The sequence below is a fragment of the Brachycentrus maculatus genome, unplaced genomic scaffold (genome assembly GCF_059751285.1).
Source record: "Brachycentrus maculatus isolate JH-2025_06_01 unplaced genomic scaffold, ASM5975128v1 h1tg001196l, whole genome shotgun sequence".
Classification (NCBI taxonomy): Eukaryota; Metazoa; Arthropoda; class Insecta; order Trichoptera; family Brachycentridae; genus Brachycentrus; species Brachycentrus maculatus.
Window position 1 is genome coordinate 11,326 of NW_028281883.1, and position 18,177 is coordinate 29,502.

Below are 18,177 nucleotides of genomic sequence, written 5' to 3' on the forward strand. Positions count from 1 at the left end.
TTTTGAAGTAAAGGTATTGTTTAATTATTTTTTAAAATAAACTAAATGTTTTTCAAGTAGAGAAAAACCTTCAGGTTTCACCTTAAAAGATCTGTTGCACAGTAAAAAGTTCAATAAGTGGCTTGATATTTATTTTCAATACATTGTGTTATATTTTTAAACTTTAAAAACGTTCTCCTGAAAAATCAAGTTTTTTTGATTTATGACGTTCTTGAAAGGAGTGAGCGATATGTAAAATTCATCTCGTATTATTTTATTTTTATATTCATAACATTTTAAGTGTGTCCAAATACTTGTCCACAAGTCTTTTCTCTACTAAGGAGTCATTTCTTAATTTTGTTGACATCTCAACATAGATGAACAAGAATAGGAAAATTTGGGTATTTACAGGGCTTTCGACCTGTTATAGGCTGGTCAAGTGGTCACTTTACACACGTGCAACATTCATCATTCTACCCATGATTGACAGAACTCTTCGATATATCATCAATCTTAATATGAGTTCACAACAGCCATCTATGTTGGATTGAGAAAACTTTTACTCAGCAGAGACCTTTTTATTTGTATGCATGATCCGAACCCCAGGTTATTTTTACATACTGGAAAACCCCTGAAAATATGATTTTCAATTTTTATGCAGCTTATAATTGACCAGTTAATTTTATTCTCAACATTTTGAGTGTGTCTAAATACTTGTTCACAAATCTGGGTTTCCTCCACCTTACATTTTTGGCCTTTATAATTACCTACATATAATTACAAATAACTCGTAATTGAAGCTTAACCCAGAATTTATGAACCAGTATTTCGACGCACTGAAGATATTGGAAAAATTATACAATTTATATTATTTTTTGACATCTCATCAAAGATGAATAAGAATATGGAAGTCTGGGCATTTACGGGGCTGACGACCGTCATAGGCTGGTTTAAGTGATCACTTTACATACGTGTAACATTCACCAATTCTACCCATTATTCACAACCACACTACTCAAATTCTTGAAAGTTCTATATATGTGAACCAGTTTTGAAACATTGTTCTTGAATTACTAGAACTTTACTAGAGACATCTATTAGTGAGATGAAAAGAAGCTTTTCATTAAGCAGAAACTCTTTTTATTAGTATGCGAGGTCCGAATTCTGGATTATAATCACACACATGAGAAACGCCAGAAAATATCATTTTCATTTTCTTTGATGAGATGTCAAAAAATAATATGAAAATAAGTCCTGTAGATAATTGGAGATAATTCAGATTTTGTGAACAAGTATCTGGACACACTCAAAATGTTGTGATCATACAATTTATTTGCAAAAACATTTGTGTAAATAAATGTACAGTTTTCGCTTAGTAACAACATTGTCAATTTGAACCCGGATACAATCGCATTTTGATATCTCCCGAGATATGTCGAGGAATCATGACATGTAAATTTCCTTCACGGGAATGATTGATTTAAATTTGCGTCAAACGTCAATTAAAAAAGGAGTATCCCATATAGGATTGACGTTTCCTGGAATAAATTTACCATTCCTTATAGGATATTCAAATGACTGACACTATAAATGGGAAATTCAAGGGATAACAAGGACCTATGCCTTCCCGTATGGTTTCTGTGACTATGATATGCGTATGGTATGGTATGCGTTTCCGTCAAAAGTGTTTTGCATATTATTATTTTTTAACCCTTATCCGCACCCAATGGTGCATAGGGCACTGCATCGTAGCAACGCAGTGTTATCTTGATCGTTGATTGCATGAAGGCAAGCTGATCAGCCCTCCGCTTCTTGTACCAGTCCGGGGTGTTATTAAATAAATATGAGAGTGAAAATCACCCGTATTTATTTTGACTCCCTTTGGAATCGAACCCGGGACCTCAAACACGGTAGCCAGACTTTTACATGTTAACATAATTTTTTTTGTTTCTTTTTTTCCAAAATTGTATGTGAACATGCAAAATGTACATACTCGAGCATAACATACTCGTATAAATATTTTATTTTTTGTCTCGGCATTCCCTTTGTGGTAAGACATGATGAAATTGTATATGAGAACACTTGTTTTTCACCACTTGAGTTATGCTTATTTTAACGACTAGTTTAGGTAGCTAAAGATGCTTCCATTTACGGGTCTGAATGTATATATTTATAGTTATGTTATAACTTTTTTTTAAATGCTTTATTTTAATCTGTGTTGGGAACATGAGGGATAATCTAGTGTGGGCCAATCAGGAACTTGTCAGCATTTGCTCATTGCTGGGAGGAAACCACGTAAAACTCCTCAGGAGAAGCCGGACTGGTGACTGTCGTCAACAGGCCTTCCGTTCCACTAGAAGAGGGTTCGGCATTTAGTGTCTTAGCTTGGTTTATGGTACCAATGTCCTTCAGTAGTTTTATCATGTATGATAACATCTCTTGTGAGAGTTCCTTATAAACTAACACGGATCCGATGTCGGATAGGTCCTTACCCAGGCTCCAGTTTTATTTTAATCCATGTTGGGAACAGAAGGAATAATCTAGTGTGGGCCAATCAGGAACTTCTCAGCATTGCTGGAAGGCACTCCATATTGGTTTGATATTTACTGGAATTCATTTACCAATCCTTATAGAATATTCAAATGATCGATACCATAAATGGGAAATTCAAGGGATAACAAGGACCTACGCCTAGCTATGAGATTTCTGCATGTTTGCATCTGGAATGCATCCACGTTATAAGTGCACTGCATAGATATTTAGATTCGCAAGCCTGTTTCCTCTCTATAAGGACTGGAAATAATTAGATACATGAATCTCGTTCCACTCGCACCGCTATGTATGCATTTAATCGCACATTTTATGGCAGAAATTTAGTAAGAGCAACAGTTTATCAATTTCAAAAGCAAATACTTCGGAAAAGGTATTTTGTTTTGTAATACAGCACAAAACTAATTAGTTTGAATTATACTTTATCCATATACTGAATACCAGTGGCGAGCGTTTCATATAGGCATATAAACAGTGCAATTTATTTATTTATTGAACGGCTAATGCCTTTAACATAAAACATATATACAATATCTAATATATAAATACACTAATGAATAAACTAATAAGATAAACAAAAAGTCTTAAACATAACATAATAATAAAATAACAATTATTAAGCACTGTTAAATACACGTCTCCTTCACACACTATCAGCGAGCAGCGGGAGAGAGTGAAACACAACGTTTAAATTTATCCATTTTAACATGGAGAAGAAATGTTGAGAAAGTACAAACATCAAGGTGGATAACAATATATTAAATAAATCTTTACTTCCAAAAGCATTTCATTTCATAACATAATAATAAAATAACAATTATTAAGCACTGTTAAATACACGTCTCCTTCACACACTATCAGCGAGCAGCGGGAGAGAGTGAAACACAATGTTTAAATTTATCCATTGTAACATGGAGAAGAAATGCTGAGAAAGTACAAAGTACAAGGTGGATAACAATATATTAAATAAATCTATGCTTTCAAAAGCATTGGCTAACATGTGAAGCCACGGAATCGGAGAGAACATGGCATAGTTTGCATTATGTAAAAATACCGCAAATATAGATTTTTGCCTAGTACCTCTTCGACGCACGTTAAGCTTTATTTGATTTGGGAGATCAGGGCTGTCCAAAAATTGGTAATTTTTTTTATATAACAGGACTAAATCAGTAATTACCCTTCTATTACTAAGATTTATTAATTTATTACCTATCACATGCAATCAAATGAGGCATATCCTTATATCATGCGATCTGTTTCTGATCTACCCACCTCCATTATCCATTTATAAATAGCTTTTTAATACTTAGTTTCGTTATTTAATTATTAATTTGTATATGGGATGTCCAGTATTGTTTGAAAGATGTAAGTAAGTTATTCCAGTTTTTATTTTATTTTATTACTTATTTTATAAAAATTCCCATATTGCACAATGACCGATGTAAAACGTGGTAAATTTTACTGATTATTATGTATTTACGATGTTATGTATTGTTTCAAAGATATAAGTAAATTAAATTAAATTATATAAAATTAAATATCTTTGTTTTCACCACTTTTTTATTAATACATTTAACCTACCGGTTTCGACAAGAACCTTGTCATCATCAGGGTTTATTTTAATTCTAAAACATTAAAATACTCTCAACAAAAACTTCCACACACTCCGTAAAAATCTTAAATATTATTTTTATCATTCAATGCATAGCAACCCCAAATAACAGCTAATGGAATCACCCAAAAACAGTATGAAGCCGCGCACGCATACAAATAACATTTAGGATTTTTACGGAGTGTGTGGAAGTTTTTGGTGAGAGTATTTTAATATTTTTAATGTTTTAGAATTAAAATAAACCCTGATGATGCAAGGTTCTTGTGGAAACCGGTAGGTTAAATTGTATTAATAAAAAAAGTGGTGAAATCAAATTTATTTAATTTTATGAAGTTTTTAAAATGTGTCACAAAGTATCTGTGGAAAATATTCAAGAAACAAATTGAATTAAATAAAGAATTTAGAATTAAAATAAACCCTGATGATGCAAGGTTCTTGTGGAAACCGGTAGGTTAAATTGTATTAGTAAAAAAGTGGTTAAAACAAATTTATTTAATTTTATAAAGTTTTTAAACTGTGCACAAAGTATCTGCGGAAAACATTCAAGAAACAAATTGAATTAAATAAAGAATTTAGAATTAAAATAAATCCTGATGATGCAAGGTTCTTGTCGAAACCGGTAGGTTAAATTGTATTAATAAAAAAGTGCTTAAAACAAATTGATTTAATTTTATAATAAATTGAATTAAATAAAAATAAAAGTAAAACGAAAATATCCGAAGAAAGATTAACGATACAATCGTCAATCTTTCTTACTTTCTTTGGCCGCTCGTCTCCCCTTTAGTATCGCATTTCTCGGTTAGTTAATTATCGAGATCAATGAGCAGTCGTGAATCGACAGGTAAATGGAACTAAATGGAATATTCTAGGTTAGCGGCAAGAATAGAACCGTAAACCGTTAAAGTCCCACTTAAATTAAGAGCACAATGCTAGAAATTTCTCTAAATTACATGTAATAAAAAATTAAATAAACAAGCTGGTCGTTTATTGCGTAATAGAGCGTGTACTCTCTCACTAGTAATACTATACGGCTGTCCAAACTTAAAACACAGTAAGGGACATTTTTTTGTAGTACGTTTTTTTGCATTTTTGGACTAAGTAAAATCTACTTAGTCCAAAAATGCAAAAAAAAACGTACTACAAAAAAAATGTTCCTTACTGTGTTTTGAGTTTGGACAGCCGTATAGGTAAAACTTTCAATATTATTAATATTTAAAGCATTTACTTTGTGGTTAGTCATTTTTACTCAATTATTTTTTTACAAAAATGTTAATAATATTAGTAAATAACCACTCACCGAGATTTTTATGTCTACCGGTTTCGATACGTACCCGTCTCTTCGTCAGGACAATCACTACCACAGCATGCAAACAATACCACCCTTCACCAACATACCATTTACACACTTAAAACCACACAAAATGTTTAACACGTGCGATTTTTGGTCGACCCGAAGACCAACATGCACTAAAGTTTCAGAACAGACATGCGTTACGAGCCGAGGTTAAACATGCACTGAAAATCATGATATATATTTTTTAATATTTATTAAATAAAGTATTTAGTATGACCTTTTCTACTGCTCATTGATATGAGATCCTCAACCAACTATACATTTATTATTTTAATTCAGATGCAGAACCCATTTTTTACACAAATTTATATCAAATCATGCCTAAAACCTTTACCATAACTTACCTGTTTTTATTATTAAAATACAATTCTGATTACAAATTTTTTTCATGTGTAGAATTGGTGAATGCTACATGTGTATAAATTGATCACTGAAATCAGCCGCTGTCGGTCGTAAGCCCTGTAAATGCCCAGACTTCAATATTCTTCTTTATCTATATAGATGTCAAAAAATAATATAAAAAATATATCCTACAATTGCAGATAATCCAGATTTTGAACAAGTATTTGAAAACACACAAAATGTTGCAAAAAAATGTAGTTTCTTCTTAAAAATTAATATTTTTTCCAGTTGATCGGCACGTTCGTGGTCAGCTTCGCGGAGGAGGCGGACGTGACGTCAGACGCGCCGCCGGAAGGGTACTATGCGTTCGTGGAGTCCCCGAGCGCAGTGCCGCCTCGCGTGCGCGCGCCGCCCTACCGCCACATCCAGTCCGACTGCCCGGGCATCCTGGAGAAGCTGGGAGCCAGTCCGCACAACCTGTGCGGGGACCTCAACAGGGGGCTCATCCCGAGGAACCCCATGGGCCAGGGGAACAACGGAGAACCGTACCCATTGTAAGAGACAATCTCTTCTTATTATTCCTGGTTCCATCTCAACTTGTCGTCTTTGTAGACTGGTGAGGTAAGCCTTCCTCGTTCTCAGGTTACATGTGCTTCTATCACAGGTAACGTCACCTACACCATGCCTTCGAATCATCTTAGGAAACGTACTTCTTTTTCCTGGCTCCATACCAACTTATCGTCTTTGTTGGAGTAGGTCCTTCTATCATGGACAACATTACCTGGACTTTGTCTTCGAATCATCATAGGAAGGCGTACTTCTTCTTCCTGGTTCCATCCCAACATATCGTCTTTGTAGATTGTTGTGGTAAGTTCACTTTGTCCTCAGGTTGAAGGTCCTTCTATCATAGACAACGTCCCCTAGGTCATGCCTTCGAATTATGTTATCTTTCTGTGGCATCCATGATTTTTTTGTCTTCCTCTAGATGTCTTTCGAGGAAGATCCATGGCGATCGTCTGCGTTACAATATGTTCAGGTTTTCTGTGTTCTATGTGCCCGTACCATCTCAATTGCTTTTCCTCTACTTACTATTGATGTAAGCGTGGCAATCGCCTGCTATACAATATGTTCAGATTCTCTATGTATTTTGTCTCTAAGAGATACTCCAGCTAACCATTTAAGTAACTTAGAATCATTGAACTATAAATGTGGATTTGCTGAAGGTGCATGTATGATTGATTTGATGGAACAAAACTATGGAAGGTATTATCTGAGTACGGGAGTAAGCAGTAAACTTCTCCAAGGCATTGCATCCTTGTATGAGAATAGTACTGCATGCTTAAGGGAAAGTGAATCAATGTTATCTGAGTTTGACATCTCTAAAGGTGTTAAACAGGGATATGTTATGTCGCCTTGGCTATTTAATCTAAACATGGATGATTGCAGTCTCAAAGGCATTTTATCTCCAATATTGGAGAAAAAACTATTGATTTCACTGTCTATTGCCTTTTGTATGCTAACAATGCTGCGCTTCTTGTGATAGCAGCGAAGATCTACAGGCGCTGATATCAAAAGTGTATTGTAAATCACTTTTGATCCCAGCTTCATCTCTTCCATATACTTATGGAAGAGATGAAGATTGTTTGCAAAGATAAATTGATGTAGCTTTCTTTCATTTCTGCCTACTCCTGTGGGAAAGCGGCGTGATGTGGTTAGTTGGTATGTTAGTTATATAACTCATTGATTGATGTACATCTTGTTTCAGTGAGTTGATCCGTAATCACACCCTAAAATTCCTGTCGAGGACTCTGCCTATCCTGAGAGCTGATGACACTCTTCCCAGAGTAGCGCAATTACAAACTACTGCTGAGGACGCTTTGGATACCTTTGGCCATAACGAGTAAGCATTTTCTCTAAAAAAAAACATATAAGTAACTGAAATATACAATATTTTAGGTGTGTTCAAATGTTTGTTCACAAATCTGTGTTTCTCCACTTAATATTTTGACATTTCAAAGTAGACAAACAAGAACATGGGAGTCTGTCATAGGTTGGTTAAGTCATCACTTTATATACGCGTAACATTCACCATTCCATCCATGATTGACAACCACATAACTCAAACTTTTGGAACTCATCTTGAAATGGATTATTTTATGGGAATACGGCTGAAAACATGATTTAATTTCTTTATGCAGATTATAATATAACAAGATTATTTTATTCACAACATTTTCAGTGTCTCCAAATACTTATTCACATATCAGAGTTACTACACTTAGGGATTATATTTTCTGTATATACCAAGACTTCCATATTCTTCTTCATCTATGTTGAGATGTCGAAAATGTAAAAATAACTCCTTAGTGGAGAAATCCAGATCTGTGAAAAAGTATTTGGACATACTTTAGTTTTATACTTAAGTATCTAAAAAAAAATGTTTTTATAACTAGTTAGCTACACTGTTTATGAAGTATTCTAGTTTATTTTTTATTTAAACGAAGGCTTTTCTCCTTATATTTTAACTAATTAATTACAGCATCAACACCTACCATGGAGAGAGGGAACGAAGAGATGCTCCTGTAGAGGATGGTCCAGAACACAGAGGCATAGAGACTAATACCAGGGAAGGGAGGAAATTCTGCGACGGTGGAGGCGTGTGAGTACTACGACATCCTTCATATTAATCGATTAGCTTTTAATGAAACTTTCTTTTTCTTATACTTCTTCTTGGTGTAGACCTTGTGGTCTATTTTTAAAAAGGATTAGCTCCTGCGATGTCGATTCCCAGCTGTCAATCCATCTCTTTGGTGGTCTTTCCGGGAGTTATCTATCTTGGGGTTGACGACTCCCGAGACGACATTAAATATGTAATATTTTATTAAAGATTATTCATCTTTTGTCTGATATTGAATCACTATTTGATATCTTACTAGCTTAATATTGATTTAAGTGATCACTTTACACACATGTAACATTTACCAATTCTACCCATTATTGACAACCACACTACTCAAATTCTTGAAAGTTCTATATATATGAACCAATTTAGAAACCTTGTTCTTTATAGATGTCTCTAGTGAAGTTCTAGTGATTCAAGAATAAGGTTTCTAAATTGGTTCATATATATAGAACTTCCAAAAATTTGAGTAGTGTGGTTGTCAATAACGGGTAGCTTGATATTGCCCTGAAAAATCCCAAAGGATTTTAAACTTGGAAGTATAATATATTTACTTGTTAAAAATGACTAACTGCATTGATGTTTATTTTCTTGCCAAGCAAAAGTGACTTAAATGGACCTGAACATTTTACGTTTTGTTAGTTGGTCACTTTCTCCTGTACGACTATGATATACATACTAATAAAAAAATGAGTTGAGATGGTTTGGGCATGTGTAGAGAATGAGTGAAGAAAGAACAGCAAAACAAGTTTATGAGGCGAATGAAGAATGTAGTAATCTGCATAGGAAGGATTTTTAAGGAGGTACTCGCAAATGTAGAATTATGTACGAGACGTAAGTTTAAAAAAAATATGTATTGGATTTATTAAATATACTTTGAAAAAATATTTTTAATCATTTTTTAACTCCTTAGCATGATTTTGTTTCAATCCCCTATGCACCACTGTAGGTAGATACTAAATAAGATAAATTTATTTTCTTAAATGTTGTTTGCTGATACTTTGTGGCACATTTTATAAACTTTATAAAATAAAACTCTAATTTTGTTTTTACCATTTTACTGGTCAAATAAAAGTGGTTAAGAACAGTGTTTTTAGTATTATTTTATAAAATAAATTTGAACCTCGTTTAACATTATTCTAGGTTCTGTATGCTGTACAAAGCAATCAATGGAGAATCAGGTCAAAGTACAAAACCACTCACAGCAGAAAGACGAGATGAGCCCCAGCAGCAAGCGTTACAGGGTCAACCTCCTCAAAGGTTAGAAGGACCACCGACACCATGTCCTGCGAAGGTAATAGAATTTTTATCTTTTTTTATAATTTTTTTTATTGGAAAACAAACAGAATATTTAACAAAATAAAATAAAATAAATAACATTCCAATTAGAGGTTTTCACTTAACTAACTAAGTTAAGTGAAAACTTCTAAATGGAAGGTTATTTTTTTGATTTTATTATATTATGTTATTTTTAATAAATATTCTGTTGGTTTTCCAATAAATAAATAAAAAATAATAATTAACAGAAGTTTTCACTTAAGTAATCTAAAAATAAAAATAACAATAAACTGTTTTTTACATAAAAGTATAACTATACAATAAACTTACATTACGTGTTTTTATCAAATAATATATTTTTTTATAAAATAGTCAAATAGACTAGTTGATCTTCTTCTTTATGTGTCATATCGGGTCCTCCTCCTAGTTGACCATCACTTGAGAGTATGTATCCTTGTCTTAGAGAGCTCTGATCCTAGTCCAATCTCGTATATTCCGGACCCAAGAGATCAGCCTTCTGTCCATACCTCGTCGAACCTCTATTAGGTGCAATAGCTCATACTTGTCTCCTCTCAGCACATGCCACAGATAGGACACCTTCCGGACCTTGATATCAGTCAGCAACTGTCTTTCCACTCTTACTGTTTGGAGCACATAAGCGTTGTTAAATATATCGCTCACTCCCAAAAAATGTTCTAAATATCCCAGCAAAAGCGGCACAATTTTAATTTAATATTTACCCGCTACAGGGCAGAAAGTGTTGTTTTTGGGTTTTGAAGAAAAGGTATTGTTTATTTATATTTTTTAATATACATAATATTTTTCAAATGAAGAAAAAACCTTCAGGTTTTACCTACAAAGGTCTGTTGCACAGAAAAAGTTCAAAAAGTGGCTTGATATTTATTTTTAATACATTTCATTATATTCTTACACAAAAACGATCTCCTGAAAAATCAAGTTTTTTGATATTTGAAATTGTTGAAAGGAGTGAGCGATATCGGTCCATGATATGCAAAGCATTCTATGATGCAAACACATTTCCAATATTTCTAACCAGTTTAATGAGTGCTGATCTTGAAGGTGATATCATTCAAATGAACAAACATGGTACATAGTCTCCCTGCCCTTGCTCTTTAGAGCACATTTGCCTTTAATGAACTTTTAATTAAAATTGTTAGAAACTATGAAAAATCACTAAGATAATGAAACCACTAATTAATTTTTGTGTTATTTCAAGGTTGAATATGCTACTCCAGTCTTCGCCAAGAACTATCAGGGTGTTTGGAGATACGTGGTACAGATTCCATACGAAGGGTACTTCACTCAAACAATTGAAGTCACAAGGTAATATAACACACATGATAGATCTTCGCCTCTTCCACATACATGCATCTCCTCATTTATACCCACCGATTATTTCCAACTCCTGACCTGACCACGCTCAAGTATTTGAAATACTTAATCATGCCAAGTCTTTCTCGGTCCTCTTTCGCTTCCATCACCAATCAAATTTGTCTCATAAATTTGTTTTGCCTTTCTTTCTTCACTCATTCGATTCGCATGTCCAAACCATCTCAACACATCTTTCTTAATTTTATTTATTGTTTCGGCATTAACTTTGTGGTAAGACATGTTACAATAATTAAAGAAAACACTTCGTTTTTTACCACTTGAGTTTAATTATAGACTACATGTTTCAGAAGCTAAACTTCCATCATTCAGGTCTGTATAATAACTAAAATATAAAATATAAAATTGTTCTATAAATAAGGATAGGGGGAAAGTAAGGGGAAGGGGTTAGTCAAGGAACGGAGTTTGAAAACAAAGGAAAAATTGAAAGCAATGGCGAAGAATTTTGAAACAATATATTATTTAATAAATTATTATTAGAATTCAGGTTTTTTTGTATTTCTAAATTTTCAAGAAAATTCATAATTTGGCCTTTATATGGAACAAGCCTTGTTGTTGTTGTTGTTGTATTGTTTCTTAATTTTACCGATAATACTTATCTCGGCCTTTTATTCATTCCTTATATCATCACTTGAACATCTAGCATTCATCATTTTGCTGCACATTCAATATTTTAAAATTGTATAAATAACTTTTTGTACAAAATTGTACATTGATGTCATTGCGATGTTAAAAACACGTATTTGTACGTTGGATTCCATTACCACGTCTGTATCAAAATTTGAGCAGCGTGGTTGTCAATCATGTGTAGAATGATGAATGTTATACGTGTATAGTGATCAATTAAACCAGCAAATAATGGGAAAGTGTAAATATCCAGACTTCCATATTCTCCTTAATCAATGAAGAGATGTCATCTCAACATTGATATCTCAAAATAGATCAAGATGAATTTGGAAGTGTGGATACTTACAGGGGTTATTATCTTTCATAGTCTGGTTAAGTTGATCACTTTACACACATGCAACATTCACCATTCTACTCTTGATTGACAACCACACTACATACTCAGTTTTTCGGAACTCTTAGATATATGATCCATCTCTTGAGTCCATGCATATGAGCTCACAATATTCATCATCGACTACTATGTTTGATTGAGAAAGCTTTTTATTTAACGCAGACCCTTTTTATACTACATTTTGAATGCGTCCAAATACTTCCTCACACATCTGAATTATCTCCAATTAGGAGTTTTTTATGCATTATTTTTTGACATCTCAGCGTTCTTAGGCAAACCAAGTCTACGACGGTCGTAAGCCCCATTAATGCCTAGACTTCCACATTCTTCTTCATCTATGTCAAAAAATAATGTAAATGTTACTGCTAACAGTACCGGAACACTTTTGACGAGGAAGACGGAAACGTGCAAATGATAGAACGACACCAATATATCGAAAATTACAATACTCATTAGGGCGAGAAAAACAAAGCGACACCAGTATAAAAGGAGCGAGCGTGACGTATACACGTTTGAATTTTAATCTTTATCTGAGCACACAAATATTGGTCCTCCACCCCTTATATACGATTTCAAAGGAGTAACATGTGTTGGGGACAATATTATAAACAAAATAAAAGTCGATGAACTGAGTCTCTTTGTTCTTCTTGCGTACATTTATGAATACAATTTTAAAACATAAATTATTCTAAAAAATACACAGATTTGGAAGAAACAGTAAGGAACCATCTTATTTGGATATATTGTGTATATTGTGTTTTGTCCGCCTCCGTAGTGTATGGTCAGCACGCTCGGCTACCGTTCTGGAGGTCCCGGGTTCGATTCCCAAGGGAGGTAAAAATAAATATAAGTGATTTTTTCACTGTAATATTTATTCAATATTACCATGGACTGGTACCTGAAGCGGAGGGCTGATCACCTTTCCTTCATGTGTAAAACAATCATGATAACACTCGTTTATAAGACACAGTGCCCTATGCACCACTGAGGTGCGGATGAGGGTTTGAAGATTTTTTGACATCTCAGCGTTCAGGCAAACGACGGTCGTAAGCCCCATTAATGCCCAGACTTCCACATTCTTCTTTATCTATGTTGAGATGTCAAAAAATAATGTTAGAGACCATCTTATTTGGATATATTGTGTATATTGTTGTTAATGTTTACTTGTTTGTGAAGGTGTATGCAGTCGAGATGTCACTATCTAGAGGGTGGGTGTCTCAGCTCGCCCCGTTGGGTGTCGCTGCTGGTGGCGGAGCTCCACTACCCCCGAGCGGTGCTGTCGGCCCCCAACTACAGCAAGCAGAGGGCCCCACTGTCCTCAGAAGCCACGACCCCACCCCCCGTACATGACTTCCAGGTACCCTTTCATAAATACATCAATCAGACACTGGATACTTCAGCCTACCGACGACATATCAAGATTATAGGTGTCCCAACTTGAGATGAAACATGTATTCTACTTCTTTTTGACCTATCTCAGGCAACATTGAAGCGATGGGAATCGTATAATAAAAAATGTAGTGCATCACACAACACAAAAACATACTACAGTGGATTATTCTTGTGATGCCGTTTCCCCACAGGGGTAGGCAGAGAGGATGGAACGCCACACTCTTCTGTCCTGACATACACTCCTCGCCTTGTTCACATCCATACATCTAGTCATACATGCCCTCCGATTACGCATACTTTTGACACCGCCAGATTTTAGGTCTGATCGTGCCAAGTCTTTTTCGGTCGTCCTCGTTCTGTTTTCTCTCTAACATTCGCCACATATATTTACTTAGTCATTCGCTCCACATGTCCATACCACCGTAAAGAACTCTTCCTAATCTTTTCAATTATTCCTCGTTCAGCCTTACATTCGTTTCGTATATCTTCGTTTTTAATTCTGTCACACGATGATTTTCCACGCATTCGTCTGAGGGAGCGCATTTCAACAGCGTTCAATGAGTGATAATACCATATTGTGTATTGCTATGTTTTCGGAGCGCAGCACTGGTCATTTTGCCTTTGTATAATTAGAGATCAAGTTGACACTGCATCAATCTGAGGCGGTATATTATAAACTATTTGAATACGGATAAATATAATAAGAATAACATTATCGGTGGATTTTTGGAATTGGCTGTAGATTTATCAATTGTTATTGTATATTGTATTGTTATAGCTGTAAAAATTCCAAATAAATCATTTTTTTAATGGCAAAATACATATTTTACAGGCCTACCAACAGTACCTGCAGAAGAGAGCCGGACTCCAGGCTCCGTCTGACGATGCTCAGCTCAGTACAGACAAACCTCCGCACTGCGATGGCCATGATGAACTCGGGTGCTTCCAAGTAACATCATTTTCAATTATTTATTTTTTTAAATCAGTGAATGTGGTTGGTAGTAGAAGCAGGGGAAGACGGAGGAAAACTTGGCATGATCAAGTATGTATTTCAAAGCATGTGAGCAAACGAGACCATTATAGCCACAGCAGGATGGATGTAGTCCCCGATGCATACCCAGTGGACGAAATCATTAATTGACTTTATTCTTTTCACTGTTTATATTCATAGTTATTACTTTTTTTATTTGAGGCAAATGTAGTATTTAATCATAGTAGCAGAAGAAGACCAATGAAAGCTTGGCATGATCAAGTATTTCAAAGCATCTGAAACTCACCAAACGAGACCATTAGAGCCACAGCAGGATGGATGTAGTCCCCGATGCATACCCAGTGGACGAGATCATTAATTGACTTGATTCTTTTTACTGTTTATATTCAAAGTTATTATTTTTATAATTTGTGGCAAATGTATTATTTAATCATAGTAGCAGAAGAAGACCGATGAAAGCTTGGCATGTTCAAGTATTTGAAAAAATGTGGTCAGGTTAGAGTAGGAATAATCGGCGTGTACGTATGAGGATATGCATGAATGTATAAGAGGTGAAGATTGTGTGCAAAGACCACCATTCGTACATCTATCATACGTCGTTTTGCCGCACATTCGTTTGAGAGATTGCATTTCAAAGATCAAATTCGAGTTCTCGAGGGAAATTACAATTAAGAGCACTTGTGATTTACAGGTTCGGCTTTATTACGATTGGTTCCTGGTTCCCGGCTCTTGCAAGTGCTGGAGACCTGACTACTTCGCCAGATACGTTCGCAGGAAGAGCTCCAGCCCAGATCTCTAGATACATGTCTATCGACGAGGATAAACCATATGTTATTATAGTTAAGGACACAACACATGGCAACATTTTCAGTTTTAACTTTTATAGTATTTTCAACTTTATGTTAAATGTTTTTGAAAAAAACATTTTAAACGACTATCTGTAGCTTGTTAAAGTATTTACAGAAATGATTAAAGAAAACACTTCGTTTTTTACCACTTGAGTTTTATTATAGACTACATGTTTCAGAAGTTAAACTTCCATCATTCAGGTCTGTATAATAACTAAAATATAAAATATAAAATTGTTCTATAAATAAGGAGAGGGGAAAGTAAGGAGAAGGGGTTAGTCAAGGGGCGGAGTTTGAAAACAAAACTTTACTTTCCCCTCTCCTTATTTATAGAACAATTTTATATTTTATATTTTAGTTATTATACAGACCTGAATGATGGAAGTTTAACTTCTGAAACATGTAGTCTATAATAAAACTCAAGTGGTAAAAAACAAGTGTTTTCTTTAATCATTGTAACATGTCTTACCACAAAGTTAATGCCGAAACAATAAATAAAATTTACAGAAATCATTAAATCGAGCAACACACACGTAGCTTCAAAGCATATAAAGAAATTGCTCAAAAGAGCTATATAGAGCTTGTTAAAATGTGTTAATAAATCATTCAAAAGTAAATGTAAACTGCTTGTTTATGATTTTTAAATAAAATATATAAAGAAATTGTGTAAGTGTATCAAAAGAGATATATAGATGTTGTTAAAATGCGCAAAGAATTCAATTAAACATATATGTAGATTGCTTCCTATGGTTTTTAAAATAAAATCATCAAAAAGCTTAAAAAAAAAATTCAGATAACCTCAGATTCGTTCAGAAAAGTAATGAGAAAATGCAGAATTTTGCTAATATTATATTTTCAGCACCTGCACAATTTCAACAGTATTTAGTTGAACTAAAAATATTATTAATGGTTTGTTGAAAATGATCGTTTATTTAAGATAATATTAAAAAGTTAATTTTTTGTAAATACATAATATTTTTTATATCGTCAACACTGAAGTCGCTAATGTGCGAAACTATTGTGTCGGGTTGTGGTCCCGTGGTTAGTGTCGCGGACTCTCGAGTCAGAGTTTCTCGGTTCGAACCCACTCTACAACAATTTGATACCTATTTCTAATAATGAGCTGCTTAGACTCACAGAAATAGTATGAAATTGAAGTATTTTTGTAAAAAATAAAAACACAAATATTTCTCTTTATTAAAAAAAAATATTTGAAAAATTGACTTTTGAAGTTTTGGATTTGTATTACAAATCAATTACATCAATCTCCATATTAAATCTTTAAATCGGGATGTCAAATTTTAAAAAAAATATTAATTTTTGAGGTGAAACTTCTTAAGGTGGCGATTCGATAATCGATAATTAGACAAGAATTGATAGTGAAATTTCAAGGACGCATCACGTTTATTAGGCACATTTCGTATAAGATAAAAGACAGATGTAACGGTGAGAGAAGGAGAAAGAGTGCTATACATCCAGACGCCACGAAAGTAAAGCCAAAGAGATCGACACACATAACGATAGAAAGCGATAGAATAAGATAGTGTCGCGCATGCGCGCGTTGCAGATGTACACGTCAGACGCTATATATGAACATTGAGGTAACCAGGTGTTGTGAAAGTAATATTAATCATTGTTTTAACAGACTTAACGAATCAACCACACAATCCGGAACTGTAACAATCCGTTATCTGGAAAATATCTTATCATGGACATATATCTCATATTTTAGTAATCGCAGACCATCAATTATATTATGTCACTAGTATTACCAATTGAAGCACCTATCAATGACAGTGTAAATATGGAATAAGCTTAATATTTTTATGATGCTTTTTTTAATATTTCGTTTGAGATGAAAAAAAACATTTTAAAATAACGTTTTTTTTTCAATATCTCTCTCTCTGTCTGTCTCTCGCATTGAATCTCTCTTATTCTTTATTTTTTAAGAAGTTTCACTTCTATCACTTATACAGTACTGTTAAACGCACATTAACGACATAGGAATTGGCAAAGAGATATATTTCAATGGCATTATTTAATATATAAAATTAAAATGTGTAAGACTTGGCACGATCAGATCAATCAGAACCTAAAATCTGGCGGTGTCAAAAGTCTGCGTAATCGGAGGGAATGTATGACTAGATGTATGGATGTGAAGGAGGCGAGGAGTGTATGTCAGGACAGAAAAGTGTGGCGTTCCATCCTCTCTGCCTACCCCTTCGGAGAAACGGCGTGATGGTAGTAGTAGTAGTAGTAAAATGTGTATCCTTTTTCCTAAAATATTTTACATGAATTTTACGAAAAGGGTCAAATTTATACTGTAGAATATCTAATATAATTTAATTTTAAGTGATCTCTTTCAAAAGTATGTCGTTTATACAATGTAAATATTTTTTCTACAGTTTACATGTTATTATTATCCAAACACAATACTTAAAGACTTAAATTATAACATATGTTTAAAAAATAGAGTATATTTTTAATATATTTATTTATTAATTGATTCGGGAAATATAGTTGTAAAAATTTGTTTGGTTTGGGTGGAAAGGTCTCGGGATAAATGTCAAACAAAAATAAAATATTCACAAATAAAAAAGTGTTTTTATTTAAATCGTAGACCAGTTATTTCAGTGTCATATCGCAGAAAGCATAAAAGTATTATAAACTATATAAAATGAAACAACTTTGTTATTAACCATTTTTTTTATTGGTACATT

The 18,177-nt window shown here is 33.9% G+C and overlaps 1 protein-coding gene across 1 annotated transcript; it reads left to right on the forward strand.

Moving 5' to 3' along the window:
- Positions 1–6,125: 6,125 nt before the first annotated feature.
- Positions 6,126–17,677, forward strand: LOC148299300 (uncharacterized; the record flags this gene model as incomplete). The annotated part of the gene is made up of 8 exons (XM_088276221.1): positions 6,126–6,391; positions 7,603–7,737; positions 8,377–8,496; positions 9,661–9,811; positions 11,033–11,139; positions 13,403–13,583; positions 14,451–14,567; positions 15,301–17,677. Coding segments are annotated over 8 exons (1,185 nt in total), but the record flags the coding sequence as incomplete, so codon positions are not given.
- Positions 17,678–18,177: the final 500 nt, after the last annotated feature.